This window comes from Paramormyrops kingsleyae, chromosome 12, assembly GCF_048594095.1.
Source record: "Paramormyrops kingsleyae isolate MSU_618 chromosome 12, PKINGS_0.4, whole genome shotgun sequence".
Classification (NCBI taxonomy): Eukaryota; Metazoa; Chordata; class Actinopteri; order Osteoglossiformes; family Mormyridae; genus Paramormyrops; species Paramormyrops kingsleyae.
This window is the reverse complement of record NC_132808.1, coordinates 861,799-887,278: the sequence shown is the minus strand read 5'-3', so window position 1 is coordinate 887,278 and position 25,480 is coordinate 861,799. Positions and strand designations below refer to the sequence as shown.

Below are 25,480 nucleotides of genomic sequence, written 5' to 3'. Positions count from 1 at the left end.
TTCAAAGAGAGAGTGGCTTGTCGCCTCTTGACTAAACTTCTGTAAAGCAAAGCTACCCTTAAAGTACTTTGAATAAAATGTTTCATGGCGTGTTTTAATACTTATTTTAAAATAACACATTAACAAAGGAAGGGTAAAATAACAAAAATATATCTTAAATTCTTGACCGCTCCAGTACCTCCCCCCTCAACCCATCCTTGGCTCGTGCTAAAACTTCACACTTCTGCATGCCTGGGTGAATCAGTATCCTGTAATGTGTTGTAAAAGAAAACTAGCCCATATAATTTCACCCTAAAACATGATGACAGTGTTTTTACCATTAGAAAATAACGAATTATTTAAAATAGCACGTTGACAAGCACAACTAATGTTTTTGTCCCCTTAAATTAAGATAACCAAGGCATTATTTTACCAATGTTTCGATGTATGTTGATATATACCGCACACTAGTTGCCTAATTGATTTATATCACACTCATCCTAATTTAAAATTTCGGTATGACAAAACAATCCTTATGCAACTTTAAGAAAAGCGTGAACTATATATGTCTGGTGTTTTTTATAAGGCGCGTGAAGTTGTGGCTGTTAGGTGCCCTGTAATGCCCATTTTGTTAAGGCGCACCTACTGCCGGCTTGAGAAAATTACAAGTTTCGCCGGCCTACCCTTGAGTGCGCGCTTGTGCGCGTACCCGTGGCTTTGCGGCGCTTGTGGGGTGTTCGCCTTCTGTAGTTAAGGCTGAATTTTTTTACCAATTTAGCTGTATTTGTTAAAGTTTTTTATACCTTTAAACATTAACAAAACAGTTAATGTCTTCAGTAGCTAAACCCCGTTCCCCCATTGTGCCCATTAGCTACCTGGTATATCAAAAAACAATTGAAACAATGCTAGACCGTATAATTTCACCCTAAAACATACTGGCTACGCTTTTATTGACATAAAATAGCGCATTTGCTTAAAATAACAAAATTGTTTTTACCCTCTTTCATCTCTAGCTAGAAAAGATTGACGAGCCCCAAAGCATGGTTAAAATTACGCTGCCAAAAGTTTTGTTATCCTTAAAACGCATTTAAACCAGTACATTAATAAACATCTGTAATGTATTTTATTCTTTTAAAGACTAATGGCCTCCGTTTTGCTGGCATGTACTGTACCGTATATGCTATGGTTCCGGCGGCCATGTTGCTTCATCGCGAGGCCCCGAAAACATCACTCACGACATAATTAGAGGGCTTGCGGCCATTCGTCGCCTGACATGTCTGAACATGTTGGCTGTGTTTTTACTGACATAAAATAGCACATTTGCTTAAAATGACACGTTAACAAACAACAATTTTTTTTACTATTTAAAACCGCCAGACCCTCTTTCGTCTCTAGTTAGAAAAGATGGATGCGCCCAGAGCACCGTTGCAAGCACGCTAATAAATGCTATTACCCTTAAAACACATTTATAATGGCCACCTTCTTTTAAATAAAAACAATATTCTAAATTATTGGCCATTGGTGACCTGGGCTATAAGAAAAACACACTTCTGTTGCTAAAGTCCGCGCGCGTGTGGGATAATATGCTTGAATTCTTTATTAATTATCATTGGTCAAATGCTTTATAACACATTTTATACTTATTTTAAAATAAGAATTCTACCAAAGTTTTAAAAATGCTTTTGATGTATGTTGATACATGCCGTTCACTAGCTTATACAACAATTAAATACAAGTGTTTGTTTGTCCGGGTGACCACCCACGTCCCGAGACAGTGGGACGAGTCCTGTACACTCTGCCATAATAATAATGTTACCCCCGAGTCCAATGCTTACCCTGTCTCTCCAGCTCGCACTGTGCCCATGTCATCGGCGTTAGAAAAACGTCAGCAGTTTGTTTCCTGATAGATTAGAGATGCGGGGGATCGGTTACCCATAGTATATGCTGCTTCCGCTGTCTCGCTTGTGAGGCGTCCATGTTGGGTTAGGCAGAGGGGCCCATCGCCGGATAGAACGCGATTCTTGCCGTGTCTTGTTTTCTGAAATCTGCAAAATTTTGTCGGCTAACTTCCATATCGAATCTTGAAGCAAAAGTTTTTACACAATGTTTCTCGTGCATGCTGGGACATTTGCAAACAGGCCAGACAGCGCTTGACTCTACGGCGCCACATTTTGCTAAAACACGAGTTAAGCCCTAAAACTTATTGTCTAGTCTATTCACATACATTATATCAAACAGTGTATTAAAACAGTACATTTATGTTAAAGAGAATTATTTCTAGTTTAAAACATAAGTAGACTGTGTTTATTTTCAGTACGACAATGTCGTCGGTGCCACATTTTGTTAAAACACATGAATTCAGCCCTAAAACTTATTGTCTAAAAGTTTTTTATACCTTTAAACGTTAACAAAAACAGTTAATATCTTTTCTTTAAATTTTACAAGTCTATTTCTATCTGTTTTTTCGCGATAAGTTGCGTGAATGCCTAAGTTAGCGTGCTTTGGGTCTGTATACACATTGCGGGCCTATACTTTCACCGAACTGAAGTTAAACTCTAAAGCCCTGATAGCAAAATACATGTAAATACATCTTTTAAGATGTTTATTCCTTGTGATTAGCCGTCCGTTGATGAAATTAGCTAAATGTTGCTAAATAGTCGGGACTTGTGGTGCTAGAGTCCGACTATTATTTTAATTAGAAATAGATCATTTTATACTGTTTACAAATAAGTCAGATTATCAAGTAGAGTTAATGTGCGGTCTGTCAGGATGGGTGCATTCTCGCAATCCAGGGTGCCGCGGTTTATGATATTACGACAAATGTTTAATATCTTGGGGACGATGGCGCTTGGCTCTTCGACGCCACCTTATGTTAAAGCATATTGATTCTGCCCTAAAACTTATTGTTTAGGCTGTTCACATTACCCCAGTAGGGCATGCTGGGACATATGCCGTTGTCTCTACGTGGATAGCGAGTGAGAGAGAGCACCCTGGTGAACATGGCACATGTACATACATTTTGTCTATTTAAAAAATACTATTACAAATTGACATTTATTTAATTTAGAAATATATTATTTATACTATTTACAAATAAGTCAGATTAACAAATACAGTTAATGCGCATATATATGAAGATTAAGGACACAGGAGTCTGCATTTGGTCCACCCTCTCAGTCCACTGCTTTATTCTGGCTGTATACAGTTGTGAACATGCAAAGGGGATATAGTCAGAGGCATCACGCCACCTTCAGAGCGTAAATATGCGTTAAACATTCAACATGACAAAAATAGTTACAGTTTTTTCTGATTGCTTAAGCACATTTTTTGTAACTATTGGCTATTTTTGCAAAACTCTACACACAAATAAGAAAACCTTTCACCCAATTATCAAAACATTGTATTTCTCTTGCAAAAGCGAACACAGCTAGATGAACTCTTCACACCTTCGTAAAAATGGTGTTTTCGTATCAAACAGTACACACAAGCCATCATCTACTAAGCACACAATGCGCCAACTGCACACTGATGGTATGAATACAAAACACATCTGGCTTTTGCTTTCTCTGTGTACAGATGTCAATTTGAGGTCATACTTTTGTCATAGTGTCATGTAAACATACAAGGATCCAAACTTCAAGTATTGGTGTTTATTCACACTCATCAAAACCAAGACAAAGTCAGAACACAAAATAGTAATTTCACAAAAAAAAAAGGAAAAAAAAGACAATCAGCCTACATCATGTCGTCTTTCTGGGTCCGGCCACAAAATTTCGTCCACATCGCATGCGATATCCTCCAGTCCAAGGCACCGGGGGAAATATCTCCTTGAATGCCGTATCCAGGCCTGACATGATGCCTGGTCAATATCTCCACATGCCTCCTCCATTGCCTGTAAAAGGGCTACCTGTTGATGAGGATGACGGTCGTACACTTTCCAGCGCCAGGCAGAGAAGAACTCCTCTCCCTCGGCCTCCTCGGCCTCCTCTGATTCTCACTCTTCTCACTCTTACTGCTCCTTCCATTGTACTCCACATAGACAGCTTACCTGTGGCTTATTTATAGTGCTTAGGCTGATTGCAAAGTGAACTAATTCTCTAAAACAGTTTTCACATGTGAAAGTGTGCCAGACAGTTGGCAAAATAGTGTTAATGATAGCCATACATGTGTATAATTTTGCTAGGAGTGTGTTGGAAATTTGGTAATTGAGTGTAAGCAGTGAGTTGTGCCTACAGTTTTGCAAAGTGTGTGTTACAAAATTGCAAACTGAGTGCAAAGCAGTGTTTGTGCTTTTAGTTTTGCAAACTCAGTGAGTGGTTTTGCTATAAGTATTAATAGTTTTAGAAATTGTGCTATAAGAATCACAGTTAGGGTTTAAGCAATCAGAAAAAACTGTAAGCAAATATATAGCAGTCAGGGCTTCAGTTCTCCATACTGAGCATACTTAAATTCTCCAGTGTGTTCAGTACAATCTTATACAATAAAAACAATAATAAATTGATAAAAAAAAATTATAATAACATCCTGTGATCGTATAAGTGAGATACGCACCTGAATACAATTGCGAACATGCAAAGGGAAGAATTAAGTCAGAGTCCCTACGTCTTCTCTGCTGTGTGAGGTAACAGAATCATGTGAATACTTTCGTGCATTTACAAAATGTGAACATTTTAGTACAGTTTGTGCATTTAACTATACACAACATATAGTGTTAGAGAAATTTGTACTGAATTCACGTTTTCAGTTTTCATTAAAAGGCACTGAAGTTCTTACCATGGAAATGCTGTTGGTCCAGGTTGTGCAGCGTACCTTACTCGCCGTCAAATGCTTAAGAGGAGCGGCTGTTCAAAATGAAGATCAGTGGCGTAATTTGAAAAGTGCGCCAAGGCTGCGGGCTGTGCACTGAGCTTGAAGCGGTTGGGCTGCTGTGCACATGCGCGCAGACGGTTCGCTTAAATTTTGAAGCACTGACCCAGAGCTATGATAGTCTGATAGTGTTTTAAGCAATAATCACTGCAAGTTCACACTTCATGTTAACTAATTAAAAGTTCAGTTCATCCAGAAAAAAATTATAAACTCACATCCATACGTTACTATTTTAAGTGAGCGCTAACTCATTTTTTTTTGCCGGTTTCAACTAAGGTTTTTTATGCCAATATTATGTAATACCTCTCTTTAGTGCATATAAAGAATAGCAAGCTATACATTTTACATAGACACACCCACAATATGCAAAAGTTATTAAAAGAAAAAAAAGTGATGTGGTCTCATTTTTTTAGATTGTGGGGGGGTGGACTAACACATGCATGGATGCTGAGTATATCAGTCCTCTATATATACTAATTCATGATTTTGGAAGACATGGATCTGATGATATACATAAACGTGAGGGGCTGCTGCTGCCTCACCTGTGCAATTCCATTCTGGATAATCTTTTTAAAAGTAATTAAAAAAAACATTGGACTTAGAAGTTAAATGTCAAAGTAATGTAAAACTCATAAAGAGAAATGCTCAATTTCTAGTATGGTCATAAATCTTTAAATTATGAATTGCTTTTTAAATTACAATTAAATGTGATTTTACATAAATTTGTACGTAATTTGAGAAAATGGGAAACATATAGTATAAATTAAACAGTATTTTTCCTTTTAAAAATGTGAAATACGTGTAATTTTTCATTACTTGCGTTATGCGTAAAATAAAGGTTGGTTTATTAATTCAGGGATAATTTCTGCAATTTTACAGAGTTTTGCAGACAGCGTTTAAAAAAGAGAAACTACTGTAAAAAATGACGGTTATTTTCTGTAAAATTACTTTTTTTTTACAGTGTATGTTTCCACCTAATTGTTTATATTACAGCAATAATATTTTTATAACTCTACATATAATTATCATACATGATTTCAGTCAATATTACAATAGACATTTTTGTATATTATGTGCAAATTTGAAATCTAAAAAATATAAATTAAGTATGTATGTGTCACGTGGAGCAGGCGAGCCGGTGTTCCGGGCAGTTCAGTTTCCCTATGTTTCCCCTATCCTGCGCTGATTTGTACACGGTTTCGCTGTTGTTTTCATGTCTTTTTAAGAAGCTCTTGAGGTAAACAAGCCATATATTTTAAAACATCACATGTCTTTCGATGTTTTTTGTTTTTACAGATAATAAATGAAAGTATTTAATTCGTTGGATAGAGATATTTCTTGATGAAAATGGTTTAGTATTGCTTATATAAGACTATATTATGCGTGACGATCTACTGTATTCACATGTAATAATGTACCTGAGTGATTTTCAGACATCAAACATACATATTTGACTAAATATTAGGAGAAACATTATTCCCTGATAGACAGGGGAAACATTGGGAAACCGAATTGCCCGGAACACCGGGAACGAGGTGGGCGTGGCACACACGAGGATCGGACGGAGCTGGGTGTGGCAGTATGTTAGATAAATAAATGTATAAGTGTACAAAAAGTGTGGTGTGTTCCACAATTATTGTCTGAGATGGACTGCCTGAGAGAAGAAACTGCTGCTGCGCCTGGCCGCGTTCTGCACTGTCGACCAGATGGCAACAGTTCAAAGAGGGAAACTGGGTAAACTGCACTATGTTTTATACACCTCTCAAAAGATGTGGCTGGCATTCATATTAAATTAGCATTCTTTCCCTATATTTTTACATCTTGAAAATCTATAAGGCTTTAGTCAAATGCTGGACATATATAACATATATGATTGTTAATACACAAATATTATGCATTTTGTATATGTGGTTTTTGCAATATATAAGTCCCTTACGGTATTCTGTTGGAACATATAAGAATCACAGATGTTTTTAACAAAACTTTTCCATATGGTTGAATAAATCCTCACTGCTCACAGTCTTCAGCTCCAGCATGTTCATTGTGACACATTGTGTTTTAGCTCAACTTCTTGTTTCTGTAATTACCTCACTGCTAACTAGGGTGCAGCATCAACTCTAGGTTTCCTTTAATGGGAAACGCTTTGAACCATAATGTTTGGAAACACTGGCTGTGCACAGCCTGCTGGCAGAAATAGGAACTGCAGCTGTACCAAGAACAGTAGAACAAGAAAACTGCTGCACAGTTTGAATGTCACAAAGTTCAAACCAACTGTAAAAAATATGTATAATAAAATATTATTTCATTTTAAATGATTTTTTAATCTTCTATCACAGGTAACCTATATCTGTGATTTGCTTTTTTACCAATTCAATGAGTATGAATCTTAACATTATTAATTTATTTTGTGTATGGCGTCAAGACCATTCTTGCGCTAATACCAATAGCAGAGAAGAAGATATTTGCAAGATTGTATAATATTATGGAAAATTCAGCCCATCTGCTTCAATGGCCACCATCATGGAGCACATCTATCTACCTGGCTCATTCCACCAGGCTGTGCTAAAAACGCTACTGGCAACTGGCAGCTAAATGCTGCCTGGTGCCATCAGACCGCTGGTGACCAGCACCCTGCCTTCCTCGACGTGCCACTATCCCTCCCCAGCCATAACACGCCAGTAAGGATCCTCTCTTATTATAGTACAATCTGGTGCCTTGTGTTCCAACTGCACATCATTTATTTGCACACAATTATTAATCTCATCTTTAAATATTTACTTTTAGTCTCCCATTCTACTCTTTCCTGTGTGCTGTGTGCTTTTTAAATCTGCTGCAGTATATTTACTTTCTTTGCACTATATTTACTGTCTTTGTACCTTGTCTGTTTGGCACAATATGCATGTTTGTCTGTATGCACCAGAATCCCCCCCTTGAGCCAGGATCAAAACAGTTGGCAGAAAAACATGAAATGCTGAATGCATTTAGGTGTTACACTTTGTACTATGTATTTCAAAAGGTTATATTTATTGAAGTGCACAAACTCACCTTAGAGCAGGTTACAGTAGTCTCTGCTGACAGTTCTTGCGTGACCTTGAAAAAAAACAGACAGCATAAGTTCCAGTGTGTCTCTGCCTCCTGGAGCAGCTTGTGCAGTGGCCTTCCAAGCTGTCCCTGAACATGAGCCAGCCTCTCCTTTGCAGTCGTGCTTCATTTAAGCTGGGCACACTGTATCACGTTGGCTGCATCGTCTGTCTGTAATAATCCATCTTATTTTTCCTTAGAGGCCCCACTCAGATATGAGCTTCTTCTTTGCTTCTTTAATGCTTTCTGAAGTATGTACCTGGGTAAGAGAAGTATCTATTATTACTTAGTTACACCCAGTAATCTGCTTACTTGCTTCCCCTTCTACATGTCAGCGTCGAGGCTCACACCACCAACATCCCGTAACTCCTCTTTCACCTTCTCCTGCTTTTCTTTATACCTTCATTGTGTTTCTACTCGGTAATGTGTTCATGGGGTCCAATTTTCCAGCAAAAGTGCAAAACTCTTGTTCCTCCACCACTGAACATGCCTGACAGTCCTTTATAATCATTTCAACCAGTGCATCAGTGTATTTTTCTGGCTGTACAATAAAAACAAAACGAATTATAAAACAATATGTATTTTATGCAAATATATTTCAATGCTCAACTCATAAGAACATATATGAACATAAGAAATGTATACAAATTTAACAAGAGGAGGTCATTCGGCCCATCGATCAAGCTCGTTTGGGGAGAACTTAACTAATAGCTCAGAGTTGTTAAAACCTCATCTAGCTCTGATTTAAAGGAATCCAGGGTTTTAGCTTGCACTACACTAGCAGGAAGACTATTCCATACTGTAACTACACGCTGTGTAAAGAAGTGCTTTCTCAAATTCAGTTTAAAATGTTCTCCCGCTAATTTCCACCTATGGCCACGAGCTCTAGTAGTTAAACTAATATTAAAGTGAATGGAAAAAGGTCAGTGCTGAACATACAGTACATACTAGACCTCTACTGGCAAGAAAGTCTTCCACGACCCATCTATTCGCATCTCAGCCTTTCCTCCCCCACATTGTACTATGCACATTAAAGTCCCCACACCAAACAGTTTTCCCATGAGCAAATCCACCCACATCATTTAAGACATCCAGGGACAATCTTTTATAGGAGATACAATAATAGAGGACCATCAAACAGTCCTGCCCTGAACAGACCTTAAGCACTATTGCTTCTTGTTCCCTCCCAATATTGTGGACACCATGACTGATTCCAAGCTGCACAAACGTAGGGGCTCCGCTACCTCATCTCACTTCCCTAACTCATCTTACAGAAGTATATCTTTGGATAACAAAGTCCCACTGTGATTTCAATCATGTTTCCTGCACACATATGACACGAAATGTATCATATCATATGTATTATCAGGTAATATTTTATTTTTCATACATTAAGGTTCTCCACTAAATAACACAATGAGGTTACCTGTGTCCCTCTACTTTGTGATTTAGTTTTTTGTTTGCTCTGTACTGTATTGTCTGGGAAGCAGCACATGTATACATCATACTGTGTCATTTCCAGAACTAAATGTAGTTTGATTTCACTGTGTACAGAGAATCTTTGAGCTTGACTCAATGGTTAGACCTCATGCATACATCTTCGTGGATGAAGCTGGATTCAATCTAGTAAAAAGGAGAAGAAGAGGTCGCAACGTCATAGGTCAACGTGGTGGAAACGTAACTATCTGGGGGCGATGGTGGTGCAGGAGGTAGTGCTACCGTTCGGCAACTGGAGAGTTGCAGGTTCGAGCCCTGGGTCCTCCTGACTCCATCAAAGTGTCCTTGAGCGAGACACTGAACCCCAAATTGCTCCCGGTGAGCTGGTTGGCACCTTGCATTTATTTATGTAGTGTGTTTGCACATTGGCTGGTTTTGTGTGGTTTTTGACAGTAGTGCTTGATTTTGAGTAAAGTTAAAATAGTTTGCAGGTTCGAGCCCCGGGTCCTCCTGACTCCATCGAAGTGTCCTTGAGCGAGACACTGAACCCCAAATTGCTCCCGGTCAGCTGGTTGGCACCTTGCATTTATTTATGTAGTGTGTTTGCACATTGGCTGGTTTTGTGTGGTTTTTGACAGTAGTGCTTGATTTTGAGTAAAGTTAAAATAGTTTTGGGTCAAATGTTTGGTTTTGCAAGACAAATCGAAGGTTTTGTGAGTGTAGCTTAAATTTTAGAGTTTGTGTTTAGTGTTTTGAGACAAAGAGATGAGATTTTAGGAAATGTGTTTTAGCAATTTAGAAAAACTTGTAAGGTAAATATAGCCAGTCAAAGTCATAATCCTCCCCACCCCAAAAAAAAAAGTTAAAACTTTGTTCGCTTAAATCTCCCTCAATATTGATCCCAGACACGCCCAATTTCAGTTTGGTTAGGTACTCATGTGACAAATCAGCATTTGTGACAATGAGGTCCGAAAGTGTGGATGATTTGACGTGGAATGACCCCTCTTCTGACTCAAGATTTTGAAAGCATCTGATCAGGCAGTTCTGCATTTGCTCCAGCCTGAAGAAAATGTAGTCATAATCAGCTGAGGAGGTGAAGGGCTGCATGTTCTAAAGTATCTGCAGCACTCTGAAGAAACACTGGTGGTATACCAAGGAATCTACAACAGAAATGATAAATATGAGATAATACCACATGCCACTATAAAGATTTACTCATTGTAAAGCAAGCTAGCTATTCTCTGCAAGGTACAAAGGATAAAAAATAACAAGAAGAATACAATGCATTCCTTTGCATGCTGTATTATTTCATGATATGGGGTATATTTTATTATGTACATAATCGTTGGGAAGAAAAGGAGTCACAACTAGCAATTTTATCGTGCTCCCTCCTCCATTGCTGCGTTTTTTTTTTTTTACTTACGTGGCATCTTCAGCAAGCGAGACTTAATAATTGATAATAATAATTAATGTAGAGTATGCTTGACTTCGTTCCGAATGTACTTTTTCAACTTCATGAAAAGTAGGTTCTTGTTGCATGTTAATAATCACCAAGAGCCACTTCATTCTGCATGCTCGTGTAAAGCAAACATGTCTTCAAGCACAATGTGCACCTTAATAAAGACCCCAATGACCCCCCACAGTAAGGGCAAAACATTTTCCCTTTCTTCATGTATTACCCTTGTAAGGTGCCAGGACACTGATTGACAGGCTCCCTGGCCAATCAGTAATAAGCATGTGATGATCAGTGGGTACATACCCTTTCCATTTTCAGTGTTTTGAATTTGCTGGTGTGTTTTCATATTTGCTGGCGTGTTTTCGAATTTGTTGGTGTGTTTTGCCCTTCAGGGCTTCCGTAGAATAAGCTTAATGGAGGTAAGTGAAATTGCCACTGTCATCCTGAGTGTTTTGTAGACCTGTTGCTGCAATGTCTAGGGTGAGTTATTTATTGCCTGGTATAAATAGTGCATCATTTTCAATCAGTGATATAAGTGCACCTGGAATGTATGTTTTCTTTACTCTTTGCAGTTTTGCTTTCTTTGCTCTTTGTAGCTTTTGACTTTGTAGTGGCTCGACATTGTTCTTCATTGTAGAATAATTATAAAGACATCAACATTTGCAAAATGACATATAAGGAATTATGCACTGACCAAAAAAGTATTACACAAATAAATTTATTTGTTTGGGGGGGCAGCTCTATGAGTTTGGGCTCAGAGGGTTGCCGGTTCAAATCCCGTGTTTGGCAAGTGATCAGAGGTGGACATTCAGGTCCAGAAAGTAAAAAACCAAACCAGGATTTAGTTTCAACCAACCAGTTCAATATAAAGAGTCACAGTCACAGAGTACTCAACTGGCTGATTGAAACAAAATCCTGGTTTGGATTTTTACTTTCTGGACCTGAAATGTCCGCCTCTGCGAGTGATGGCACCACTGGGCCCTTGAGCAAGGCCCTTAACCCCAATTGCTCCAGGGACTGGCTGACCCTACTGTCTCCTCTATGCCACTTTCATGAGGTGGCCTCCTGAGATGATTTTCCAGCTGTCCTGAAGGAGGTCCCACATATATGCTGAGCATTCATTGGCCGCTTTTCCATCACTGGCTTTGGTCAAATTCCTCCAAAGCTATTTCTATTGTGCTTAGGTCAGATGGCTAAGTCATGTGATGTGATGCTTTATTACTCTCCTTTGTAGGCAGCTTGACGTGTTCAGATTTTTGACTGGTACTAGGGCTGGGCGATATCATATCGATATTATATCGCGCATGCGCAATAATCACTAGGGCTTCAGATGACAGGCGCAACATTTGGCAGTGCGCCAGCTTTTCTGTGCTATACGGACATTTATTTACGCCCACAATATAAGCAGCTTAGTATGGCTAAATTATTAATGAGGCTTTGTATCAGAGCATGTGAGTGGAGTGAAGCAGTGAGAATTTCCACTCCTCGCTCACGAGGCTGTTGGCTCCGCCCGCTTCTCCGCTCTAATTCGCACTAAGCCGCTCCGCTCAACACCGCTCCTCACTCCACTAAAATTTACTCCTGCTCCAGTCAAATCGCTCCACGCTCGCTCCAATTTAAAAGAGGGACAAATAATCTGCATGCCTAACAAATGTCACCTTAAATCGAAGCCTTATATCATAAAGAAATATATATTTTAAAGCAACATATAGGCAAAAACGGACAGGTTTGGCAATGGCATTCCACACAAAATTCCACAGCAGTGTATTCTTGTTGGATCTTGTTTGGTGGCAGCTGTAAAAATAGATTCAGATAGTTTTTTCTGCTGCAATTTTGCGGTACTCCTCACGTAGCGAATTACTTCCAGCACCTGAGCTGTACCCCAAAAGACCAGTGAGTTTATGTCTTGTGTTAGACTTACCTCTGCGCCTGCTTATGTTTAAATTTCCAAAACAGGCTGGACGAAGATTGACGTCACACGCAAAACAGAGTAGGATTAATCCTGGTATTCACCGACAATAGTCAGATTACTGACACTGACCCCTAGATTAAGAGTTATCACCCTGGGCTGTCACATACCTAATACTACATGGGAGAGAGTAATATCTGTGTCGATATGATATTGCCCAGCCCTAACTGGTACTGTAAAGTTTTTTATTAAATTATTATCACTTTGTGATATTCTGTCATCCATGCTCATATAACACCTAACTGTAAGCTTACCTCTCGAATGGTAGGTTGAATGGTAGATGGTCAGCAGAAACAAGGGGCGATACCACCCATCCATTTTCCAAACTGCTTATCCCACTGGGTTTTGGGGAGTCCAATCCCTGAAACTATGGGCACAAGGCAAGGAACAACCCTGGACAGGGGGCCAGCCCATTGCAGGGCACACTCACACACCATACACACCTATGGGCAATTTAGTGGTGAAATTTGCAGATGACACCAAGGTGGGTGGTGTAGCAGATACTGAACTAGCGGCTCAGCAGCTACAGCGGGATCTTAATTTAATTAGTGACTGGGCCGATACCTGGCAGATGAAATTTAACATAGACAAATGTAAGGTACTCCATGTAGGGAGCAGAAATATAAAGTACAGGTATTTTATGGGACCTACTGAAATAAAGGTAGCTGATTATGAGAAAGACCTTGGTGTGTATGTTGATGCTTCCATGTCTCATTCTCGCCAGTGCGGGGAAGCAATAAAAAAGGCCAGTAGGATGTTGGGGTATATCTCCAGGTGTGTGGAGTTTAAGTCAAGGGAGGTAATGCTAAGATTATACAATTCTTTGGTGAGACCTCACCTAGAATATTGTGTACAGGTTTGGTCACCATATCTTAAAAAGGACATAGCGGCCTTAGAAAAGGTGCAGCGTAGGGCCACAAGAATGATTCCTGGTCTTAGAGGAATGTCATACGAGGAAAGGTTATTTGAGCTAAATCTGTTCAGCCTCAAGCAAAGGAGACTGAGGGGGGACATGATCCAGGTCTATAAGATTCTAACAGGTTTGGATGCTGTTCAACCGAATAGTTACTTCAGCATTAGTTCCAATACAAGAACTCGTGGCCATAGGTGGAAATTAGCGGGAGAACATTTCAAACTGGATTTAAGGAAGCACTTCTTTACACAGCGTGTAGTCAGAGTATGGAATAGTCTTCCTGATAACGTAGTGCAAGCTGAATCCTTGGGTTCCTTTAAATCAGAGCTAGATAAGATTTTAACAACTCTGAGCTATTAGTTAAGTTCTCCCCAAGCGAGCTCGATGGGCCGAATGGCCTCCTCTCGTTTGTATAGTTCTTATGTTCTTAGTCATTTCAATTAGTCTCAGCATGTCTTTGGACTGTAGGGGGAAACCAAAGCACCAGGAAGAAACCCCACGACGACATGGGGAGAACATGTAAACTCCACACACATGTAACCCAGGCAGAGATTTGAACCCAGGTCCCAGAAGTGTGAGGCACCATTAACCACCATGCCACCCCAAGGGGTGATGCCACTAATTATCATCTTTTTATCCTATTTGATGCAGTACTAAGGTTGGTATTATAGATGCAGATCCCGATACCAATATTTAGTGACATCCAACCTTGACAAAAAACTGGGGGTGCAGATGATGAAATTTACCTGGTGGGGGCACCAAGAATCGATTTTCCTGCCTTGTAGTCCCTCTAATAGCATGGACATTTTAATTTCTATTAAAAAAAATTACAAAAACATTGCAATTGATCATCAAACTTCAAATGTTCAATATCAACAGAATGAACATTTCATTACCAATCCATACATCTTGTCAGACTTGTCTTGCAAATCCCTTGTCCTTACTTCTTGTCCAGTTACATACTGGGTGGCACGATCGCCAGTGGTCAGCACTGGTATCACCTCCTGAACTAGGGTTTGAGTCAGGAGTCTGCCCCACAGTGCAAAGACATGTTAAGGTGAATTGGTGGTGCCAAATTGTCCATAGGTGTGAATAGTGTATGTGCCCTGCTGTGGGCTGGTGCCCTGTCCTTTGTTGCTCCCTGCATTGTGTGTGTAGCTTCCTGCATTACTTGCTTGACAAAGACTGCTCATTTGAAATGTCTCAGCTAATAGTGACACTTTATGCAGAGATCACATGACAAACAGGAAATGGAGGCATCATTACCCACTGATCCTAATAAATCACATTAACTGCAGATCAGGTAAATAAACTCTAGAGGGCAGAGTTGGCAGGAAATGTAATGGTTACATGGAATACATGTTTAATTAAATCATATTTTTAATTTATTACAACTACACTGTAATTTAAACATTGTCAGGCTAAGTTAAAATAGGACATTGACTTTACTGGGTAGCAGATGAAAAATTGCTTGTGCAGCTGGTTTACAGACACATACTGGGAAGGACCAGTAACTCTACTTGAAACCAGCATAAACCTGGGAAGAGCATCATGGGGACTTTCAGATTATCCTGTTTCGTCTGAACTGAATTCTGTATATTATGCTGTTCATACATGAAACTTTGTCACCATTTCATATCTGCCTCAGAATATCTGTTAACATAAAAGCTTGTTTACTTCATTTGAAAAGATGCTGCATAGTGAAACAATGTATTACTTGGAAAGTTAGTCACAAGAAAATTGGTTTCAGGGCAACATTCCAGAATCCTTCCTGAGTAAATATCTGCATATCAAATGATGATTATCTGAATCACCTTTGCAGTGTTGTTTGCAGTGTTGAAATGTATGGTGTTATTACCAACATTCTGTATAAATGCTCAGTGCTCACAGTCTTCAGCTCCTCCATTTTCATTCTGACATGTAGTGATTAAGCTAGACTACCTGTTTCTGTATTTACCCCACTGTGAAAGATAAAGTACCTAAACTCTCTCACAGTGACAACAGGAATTGGGTGTCAGCTCTGGTTGCATTTTTCTTCAGCGAAAGAAAAACAAAACTTGACACAGATTCCAGTAAAGTGACTGAATGTGTATCACTTGACTTTGCCTTGTGTAGCCATAATAAAAAATCACCCAATGAGAATCAAAAGATAACCAGTTCAACCAGTCCAAAGACACGCAGTCAGCCAAACTGGTGTCTCTAAGTTATAATTACGTGTGTGCATTTGTGTGAATTTAACCTGCAGGACACTGGCATCCTGCCCAGGGTGTACCCTGGCTTTGTACCCAGTGAGAGAAGCCCTGGGACACAAACATAGGCTCAGGATGGGTAACAGGTGAGGCTGCAGACGGACTGGTTGGATAAAACCAAAGTGAGACACTAAAAGCCATGAACAGGGTTAAGACAGTGGTGAGATTTTAGCTTAATTAGGTACTAGTTAGTCTTTTAAATACTGTTCTCAAAGGCTTTAAAGGACCAGACCAATCTGTGAACTCTAAGTCATTCGGTTATGCCCAACAATTCAGAGCATTAGCTAATACAGTGTTCACTAACCTTTGAAATGTTCTGGTGGTGCATTTTTAGTCCAAATGCCATAACTGTATACTGGAGAAAGTTATCAGGAGTTACAAAGACAGACGTCTTACTAACAAAATTACTAACAAAACAAGCAGACCTGATGTTACCAATACAGAGCTGAGAGTTGGGGTGTAGAGTTAGGAGCCAGTTAGGAATCGAATTGAAAATGGATGGAAAATTCCAATTCCCTTGTGGGAAGTAATCCAGAAAGCGGGTTCAGTGTTAAAATGGGGGTGGTCAAATTTTTATTTTTTTTTTTGAGGGGGGGGTTGGGGGTGTGATGTATATTGTGACATCACAATGGTTACACATGCAATAGTCATATCATAACAGCAGGTGATGAAAAAAAGATTTTAAACTCATCATTTAAAATAAGACTAACATTATTTAGGGTACAGTTTCACAACTAAACATAACTTCCACAAAAAATATAACAGATCCATATGATTCAAAGATAATGTCTGAAACAGACCTACAGTCTTCATTAGGTATATGTTTTGTCCTTGTACTCTGCATACACAGCAAATTGGCCTCAGTAATGCTCAGATTCATAGTGAAAGATAAGGAACACACTCTCATTTATTTCTTTACTTTTTGGGAAAGGGGGCGGGGGTCTGCCAATATCGGCTCCACCAAATGTAAAAGTTTGAGAAACCATTCATATAAAACAATATTTTTTAAAAAGTATAACTAATTACAGTCATGTGAGAAAATTAGGACACCCCATGAAATAATCAGCTCTTTATTAAGAAATGTTCACATATCAACGTCCAATCATGTTTTTATGTATTTGGGGGGGGGGGGGGGGGAATGGATTTAATTGCAATTAAACAACAAAAATTAACATTTTTTTACACATCAAAATCTCCAGTATATCTCCAGGTGTGTGGAGTTTAAGTCAAGGGAGGTAATGCTAAGATTATACAATTCTTTGGTGAGACCTCACCTAGAATATTGTGTACAGGTTTGGTCACCATATCTTAAAAAGGACATAGCGGCCTTAGAAAAGGTGCAGCGTAGGGCCACAAGAATGATTCCTGGTCTTAGAGGAATGTCATACGAGGAAAGGTTATTTGAGCTAAATCTGTTCAGCCTCAAGCAAAGGAGACTGAGGGGGGACATGATCCAGGTCTATAAGATTCTAACAGGTTTGGATGCTGTTCAACCGAATAGTTACTTCAGCATTAGTTCCAATACAAGAACTCGTGGCCATAGGTGGAAATTAGCGGGAGAACATTTCAAACTGGATTTAAGGAAGCACTTCTTTACACAGCGTGTAGTCAGAGTATGGAATAGTCTTCCTGATAACGTAGTGCAAGCTGAATCCTTGGGTTCCTTTAAATCAGAGCTAGATAAGATTTTAACAACTCTGAGCTATTAGTTAAGTTCTCCCCAAGCGAGCTCGATGGGCCGAATGGCCTCCTCTCGTTTGTATAGTTCTTATGTTCTTAGTCATTTCAATTAGTCTCAGCATGTCTTTGGACTGTAGGGGGAAACCAAAGCACCAGGAAGAAACCCCACGACGACATGGGGAGAACATGTAAACTCCACACACATGTAACCCAGGCAGAGATTTGAACCCAGGTCCCAGAAGTGTGAGGCACCATTAACCACCATGCCACCCCAAGGGGTGATGCCACTAATTATCATCTTTTTATCCTATTTGATGCAGTACTAAGGTTGGTATTATAGATGCAGATCCCGATACCAATATTTAGTGACATCCAACCTTGACAAAAAACTGGGGGTGCAGATGATGAAATTTACCTGGTGGGGGCACCAAGAATCGATTTTCCTGCCTTGTAGTCCCTCTAATAGCATGGACATTTTAATTTCTATTAAAAAAAATTACAAAAACATTGCAATTGATCATCAAACTTCAAATGTTCAATATCAACAGAATGAACATTTCATTACCAATCCATACATCTTGTCAGACTTGTCTTGCAAATCCCTTGTCCTTACTTCTTGTCCAGTTACATACTGGGTGGCACGATCGCCAGTGGTCAGCACTGGTATCACCTCCTGAACTAGGGTTTGAGTCAGGAGTCTGCCCCACAGTGCAAAGACATGTTAAGGTGAATTGGTGGTGCCAAATTGTCCATAGGTGTGAATAGTGTATGTGCCCTGCTGTGGGCTGGTGCCCTGTCCTTTGTTGCTCCCTGCATTGTGTGTGTAGCTTCCTGCATTACTTGCTTGACAAAGACTGCTCATTTGAAATGTAAAAGTTTGAGAAACCATTCATATAAAACAATATTTTTTAAAAAGTATAACTAATTACAGTCATGTGAGAAAATTAGGACACCCCATGAAATAATCAGCTCTTTATTAAGAAATGTTCACATATCAACGTCCAATCATGTTTTTATGTATTTGGGGGGGGGGGGGAATGGATTTAATTGCAATTAAACAACAAAAATTAACATTTTTTTACACATCAAAAAAAAGATATGAACAAAAATGTGTATTTTAATGGAGGAAAAAGTTAGGACACCCTACCCCCTAATAACTAGTGTTGCCCCCTTTGGCTGATATAACTTCAGTGAGATGTCTTTTGTAGCCTTTTACCAGTCTCTGACATCGATCAGAAGAAAGTTTGCCCCACTCCTCAATGCAGAATTTTTTCAGCTGAGATGTTTGAGGGGTTTCTTGCATGTACAGCCCGTTTCAAGTCACCCCACAGCATCTCAATGGGATTAAGATCAGGGCTCTGACTTGGCCATTCCAGGACTCTCCACTTCTTAGTTTTTAGCCAGTCCTTGGTGGATTTGCTGGTATGCTTTGGGTCATTGTCATGTTGCAGTGTCCAGTTCCACTTCAGCTTTAATTTTTTTACAGATGATTTCACATGTTCTTCAGGCACCCTCTGACAGAATTCATGATGGATTGTATGATGGTGAGCTGGCCAGGTCCTGCTGCAGCAAAGCAGCCCCAAACCAAGATACTGCCACCTCCATGCTTCACAGTTGGTATGAGGTTATTTTCTTGGAAGGCTGAATTTCTGATCTGTCCAAAGAACATTATTCCAGAAGTCATGGTCTTTGTTTACATTCGCTCTGGCAAACTTAAGTCTGGCCTTAATGTTTCTCTTAGAGAGCAAAGCTTTCCTCCTTGCACACCTCCCATGAAAGTCAAACTTGTGTAGTCTCTTTCTGATAGTAGAGTCATGCATCGACAGTAGCCAGAGCCTGCTATAGTTCCCGGGATGACATTTTAGGATTTTTGATGACTTTGAGCATCTTGTGGTCTGCTCTGGGGGTGAATTTGCTTGGACGGCCAGACCTGGGCATGGTGGCAGTTGTTTTGAATGTCCTCCACTTGTAAACGATTTTCCGGATGGTGGAATGGCTGATGTCAAATTCTTTTTAAATCCCTTACCAGACTCATAAGCGGCCACAATCTTCTTTCTGAGGGCATCAGACAGCTCTTTAGATCTCACCATGGCACTCACTTCAACACTTCAACAGTCAGTAGCACACCAAACTAAATCTGAGATTTAAATAAGGCAAGGCTCCTTTAAAATGCTGGGTAATGATGTACTGATCATGTGCACCTGACGTGATACACCTGTGTGTGATTTTAACCATTTTAAGTGGGATAATATGTGGGGGTGTCCTAATTTATTCCTCACCAGAAATTGCATTCTTTTTAAATTACATTTCACAGAAAGTTTTACAAAGGCTTTCCTTATTTTTTATTTATTATTGTTTAGTTATATTATTTGGATCCCTCAGTATCATTAAAATTGATATTAAATATCCATCCATGTCCAAATATACAGTATTTTAAAATATACAGGCTTTCATATGGTGTCCTAATTTTCTCACATGACTGTATATAAAAGAGTTCAATGTTTCATATATCCATCATTAACATTATACTACACTTAAAATACGTAATTAATTTTAAAGATACGTTTTTCACAGAGATTTTGGTCATTGGTGTTACTGTGACTCATACTCTAACATAGTGGTTCTTGCTCTTTTAAATTGTTTCCTTGGGTCAAGGGTCATCACAGAGGAAGCATCTGAAGGAATACTCATTTTATTTTATTTCTCAGGCATCACATAACATATACACATCACTATAAGGGTTGGGTCCTTGAAATTTTGTTAAAATAATCCCATATAGCTTTTATATCACTGATTATAAATAGTTGCAGAAGTTCACCTTACTCCCCAGGGACCAGCAATTAAACAGAATGTCGCTGTTACAGTGTTACAGTCACTGGTGTTACACTATATCTGTGTGATGTCACCAATGATCGGACCACTTAAAAGCGAAATATTATGGAAATTATATGTTTGTTAAAATGTCGGCTTCTGAATTGGGAATTGCCCATGTTTTAGCTATTAATTAGGGATTCCTCGCTAAACCTGCTTTCTGTACCCTCTTGGTTTTGTATATTTTTGTACATGTTATAACAAACGTTTCATCTAAGTTAACAATCAGTCACTTAAGCATGACTTAAGTGATTTGCATTTGATCAGGGAAAAACAGCCATGCAATCCACCCTTTGCCGTAATGCAGGTGTGTTGGGCGTGTTTCAGCTCCAGGTGTGAACTGAAAGTAAAAGTATGGCCAGAAAACTGGCATTTCATGTAGGGATGTAACTGTGTTAATAAAAGCGCATATAGGCTGTTTATTAAAAAAGAAAATATATATAGTGAAATTTCCCATTGTATCATAGAAACAATTCTTTGTACAACAATAAAGGTGGTGATGCAAATGAAAACTTTCAGCGCTATTTTGATCATGTTCAAGTTCGTCATTAACTCTGATGGTATGTACATTTCGAAGACAGTTTTATGTGTCTGGTAACTTGTATAATAATGTTGAAGAAATTTAATTGAATTGTTCTTCTTTTGGGTGTACTAATTATTATACCAATATTTGCTTAGCTAATATTCAAGTAACTGCATTGCAATGTATGTTCTGCTCTTATTATTTAACACTTTGTTGTCATAAAGTTATTTTATATCTCTTATTCTGCCGTAGGTTTCCTGCTACACGGCTCTGCTGGTCCTCTAACAGCCCGGCTTACAGGAGCTGTACTGCTGCCCTGTTTCGTGGACAGACCCCTGCCTTTGGAGGAGCTGGAGGTGGAATGGAGAAAGACTGATTCAGACACCATCGTGCACCTATTCCAGGGGGGTCAGAGCAGACCTGAATCACAGGGGGATGCCTACAGGGGCAGAGCGCACTTCTTCTCTCAGGAAATCCCCAAAGGCAACTTCTCTCTGCTGCTTGAGGGTGTGAGGACTGCAGATGCAGGAGTGTACAAGTGTGTGGTTTACACAGAGCAGGAGCAACGTGAAACACGGGTGGAAATACAGGAAGCAGGCAAGTGAGCCTTTCAGTTATATGGCTTAAAACATATGGAACAAGGGGCGTAGGTTTGTTATTAACATTGGGGGAGGCGAGTATATCAGGGTCAGAGGTGTGACATCACTGTGTGGTGCTGTGTATGTTCGTTTCTTTATTCCTAAATTATTGCTGCTACAATCACAATATTTAATCTTCCTGTGGTGTTAGGGTCGGCACCAACCCGTTTTTACGTTTAAAATGCATAAAAGCACCACATAAATTTGTGTACTGCATCATTTCTATTTAAACAAAATAAATTAAAACAAAATCAAGGTAAGGCATCCCCACACATGTAAGGTAAGATAAGACCAGTTCAGTTTATTTATATAATTCTCTAGAGGTTTATTTTATCATTATTTTTTATTGAAAACGAGAGGAATGCTGTCAAAAGAAAGGTCCAGAAAGCCACACCAAAAATATTAAAACCAATCTTTTCATGGATAAGGAAGCCTAACAAGGTAACCAAGAGGTAAGAAACAAATTGGATGATAAATAATTGTTTTGAGGGTATTTTATGGCTGATTTATGACACGGGTTGGCACCGACCCGTCTAACATAAGAGATAGGAACAGAAGACTAACATAGGACTAAGGATAAAATGATATTATTCTTTCCATTTTCATTTATATTCATATTTACCTATATGGCAGTTTAAGTGCGGTAATGTCATGCATTATATATGCTGAATTTGCAGGAATTATTACAATCATGCAAAAATTAAGAAATTCCGCCATGAATGACCTCACCTCAGGGTCCAGCTATGATACCGCTGTTACTTTCCTGCACCCTGTCTTCTCTCATAAACTCATCGTAACTGAAAGCATCACTGGCACAACCACAAACCACATAAAATAGTGAATAGATCTTCTCCTAGAGACCCATACAAGTAAATAAAAGGGATTTATTGAATCTCTTAGCAATAAAAGGGAATTTCTGGCAGCCCTGTTTATGAACGGAATGATTCTGAGTTTCTGGTAACTGAGTAACTTACTTTATGGTGTTTTCCCAAATAAATGCCAGGTCGGCCCCCCTTTTTACAGGCTTCATAAGCATTTTGTCCTTACAGCAAACACAGTGTGATGCTAATTGCAGGGTTGCCAACTTTTGTCAGCTGGCTGAAGTGAGATTTTCAGGTTGAGACAAGTCTGCACACACATGCACATGGAATGTGAATAATAGATTTGGCGTAAGCTTTCTTGGGGGAGAGTCCTGCGTGAGTCTGAAAGTGTGACTGTCACGGCACATGAGAGTTGGCAACCCCGGAATTGTGAATTCTATTACAGTAACTAACCAAGCTAGTTGCAGTATGCACAATCAAATAACAAGATAATCTTCATGAAAATAGATAGACAAGAAATGATTACATCCCACCATTTCAGATAGTAATTTAGTGATTCCCCATTAGTTATGGTAAACGAGGTCTACAATGAGTTAAGTTTACAGACGAAGCTGTTCAGTGTGTTTCCACTCGTTTCTCTGCATGTTGTGTCTTTGCTTGACGAGGCTGAAGTTGGCTCCTTATTCACAGCTCCTTATTCGTATTTTCCGGTCCACCTTAAACACTGTGCAGCCGAATGCAATGACGCGATTGCGCCTGTAGGGGGACTCATTAAGCTAGGATTACCTTCAGAACTTCATTTGGCTTTCGATTCATATTAACTGAACACGATTCGGCTGACTTGTTACCACTTTGAAGAAAGTACATATCAGTTTCAGTAATAGTATGTGTGTATTTTATCAGAAAATGAGCCAGTCCAGCTCATAGGACTTGGTGTTACAATCCCAATATCTGGCACTTTCTTGATTGGGGATGGGATTGTCACGTAATTGGGGTCATCAGGTGGGCATCCTGCTTCATCACTGTTTCTTTAATAGGCCCACAACACCTCCTCAGGGATCAGCCGTGACATCTGTCGTCCCAAGTCTGCTCTCCTCCGCTTTTACCCCTTTGCTCCTCATTTTGCAGCCCAGTTGGGATCCTTTCTCTTCAGCCAAATCCAATTACTGCTTTGCTCGGCAGCTTCTGATATTGACCTGATGCCTAGACAGAAGGCCTGCCCTTTGTTTTTCGACTCCCAATTCTGAATTATCTCTGTCCGTCTCTATAGCTTACAAACAAAAATATTCTTAATCCTTAGACACCATAGAACATTGTATAGAAATGTTGTATTATATACATTTTATTATGTTAATTTCTGTATTAGATATAAAATGGATGAGATTTCTTCTGATGCATGGCCCAAAATCCATGGAACAAAGGACTTAAATGCCCTAATGTAAACACGTCCAGGTGGAAGCCAGCATGAATAAAATATTGTGATCAAATAGAAATTCACTTAAGCATAATAGAAAATTACATCTGAAAATAATGACAATTCTATTTATATTTAACCATTAAAAGGTATGTTTGTGCCTTTATATTTGCATTGATTTTCTTTACTTGACCATATCCAAGCAAAAGTCCAAGTGTAACTGGAGCTTCGATCCTGCCTTTGCTCTGCACTGTTTTTGGAGTAGTCAGGTGTGTGGGGTGCAGGAGAAAGAGAGAGAGCAGACGCTGATGTCCTGACATTTATTAAACTGCCTGGTGGGATACAGTTAGAAAGGGATGAATCTCCCATGTGCTCAGGCCCCCTCACAGGGTTACAGTATTTTATTCATGCTGGCTTCTACCTGGAAGTGTTTACAGTTCCAAAAAGGTTACAAAATTACAGTGTAAACCAGTAAATTCAACACCGTATTTCTGCTGACAATTTCTAGCATGACAATTATGCTATAAACCAGTTCTTTCAGTAATACTTACAACCAATTATCAGTTATTGTCCATCAAATCCCATTCAATTTCAAACAAACAATATTAGTTAAGTGAAAAATTGTCATTGTTGGCACACCACAATGAAATGTGTCCTCAGCATTTAACATAGTGGTGAGCCACTATCATTTAGCACCCAGGGACCAGTGCATGGGAATGGTACAATGCTGTTTGGGGAATTCAAACCAGCAAACTTCCAATCACAAGCACCCAGCCGCAATCATCAGACCACCACTGCCATTATTTGATAGCAGAATCCTCATTATGAGACTGTTATTTAACTGAATTTTTCTGTAAATTACCTTCACCGGTTGTTTATAATGAAATGTTTTTTGATGCATTAATAATTTCTTACGGTGAAAGCAACATCTAATTACTGGAATTTTGCATATAGACAATGGCAATAAATCCCAGCTAATTCACATTTGCCTAACTGTCTATGTAGTATCAGGGAAGTTACCAGAGGTGGAAAGTTCAGATCCAGAAAGTACGAATCCAGAGCAAGGTTTTGTTTCAACCAACCCCGTGAGTATAAAGAATCACAGTCACAGAGTGCTCAGCTGGTTGGTTGAAACAAAACCTTGCTCTGGATTTGTAGTTTCTGGACCTGAACTTTACACCTCTGGAAGTTACACATAAGTCATCCATTAGAGACAGAAGTGGGAAGTTTAGGTCCAGAAAGTACAAATCCAGACCAAGGTTTTGTTTCAACCAACTACACTGAAAAAAGTCACTTTGAATGAGCTCAGTTGAATCATGTACAGTGGTTCCACCCAAATAGAATGAGTATTTTGAAAATGAAACACTCTTTTTAAGTTGATGCATTATCTTTGTGTTCTGAGAACACAATATAGTTGAATTAATCTCACAATTTTTTTATGTCTAATTAATCCAAATGAATCACTTTCATTCAGTGAAATCAGGTGTTTAATCGAATAGTAGGTAATTGAAGGACAATACAAAACACAGTGAAGGGCTGTTTTTGCAAAGGTGTCAGTTCAATTCATCATTTCTGGGTGAGAG

The 25,480-nt window shown here is 39.2% G+C and overlaps 1 protein-coding gene across 1 annotated transcript in view; it reads left to right on the top strand.

Moving 5' to 3' along the window:
- The first annotated feature begins 20,632 nt into the window (after positions 1-20,632).
- The window catches only part of LOC111841231 (uncharacterized), a 92,672-nt gene continuing 87,824 nt past the window's right edge, over positions 20,633-25,480 (top strand). The window contains exons 1-2 of the mRNA XM_072718487.1: positions 20,633-21,061; positions 21,277-21,621. Coding sequence (XP_072574588.1) covers positions 21,001-21,061; positions 21,277-21,621 — 406 coding nt within the window. The 5' untranslated portion in view covers positions 20,633-21,000. The remainder of the gene's footprint in view (positions 21,062-21,276; positions 21,622-25,480) is intronic.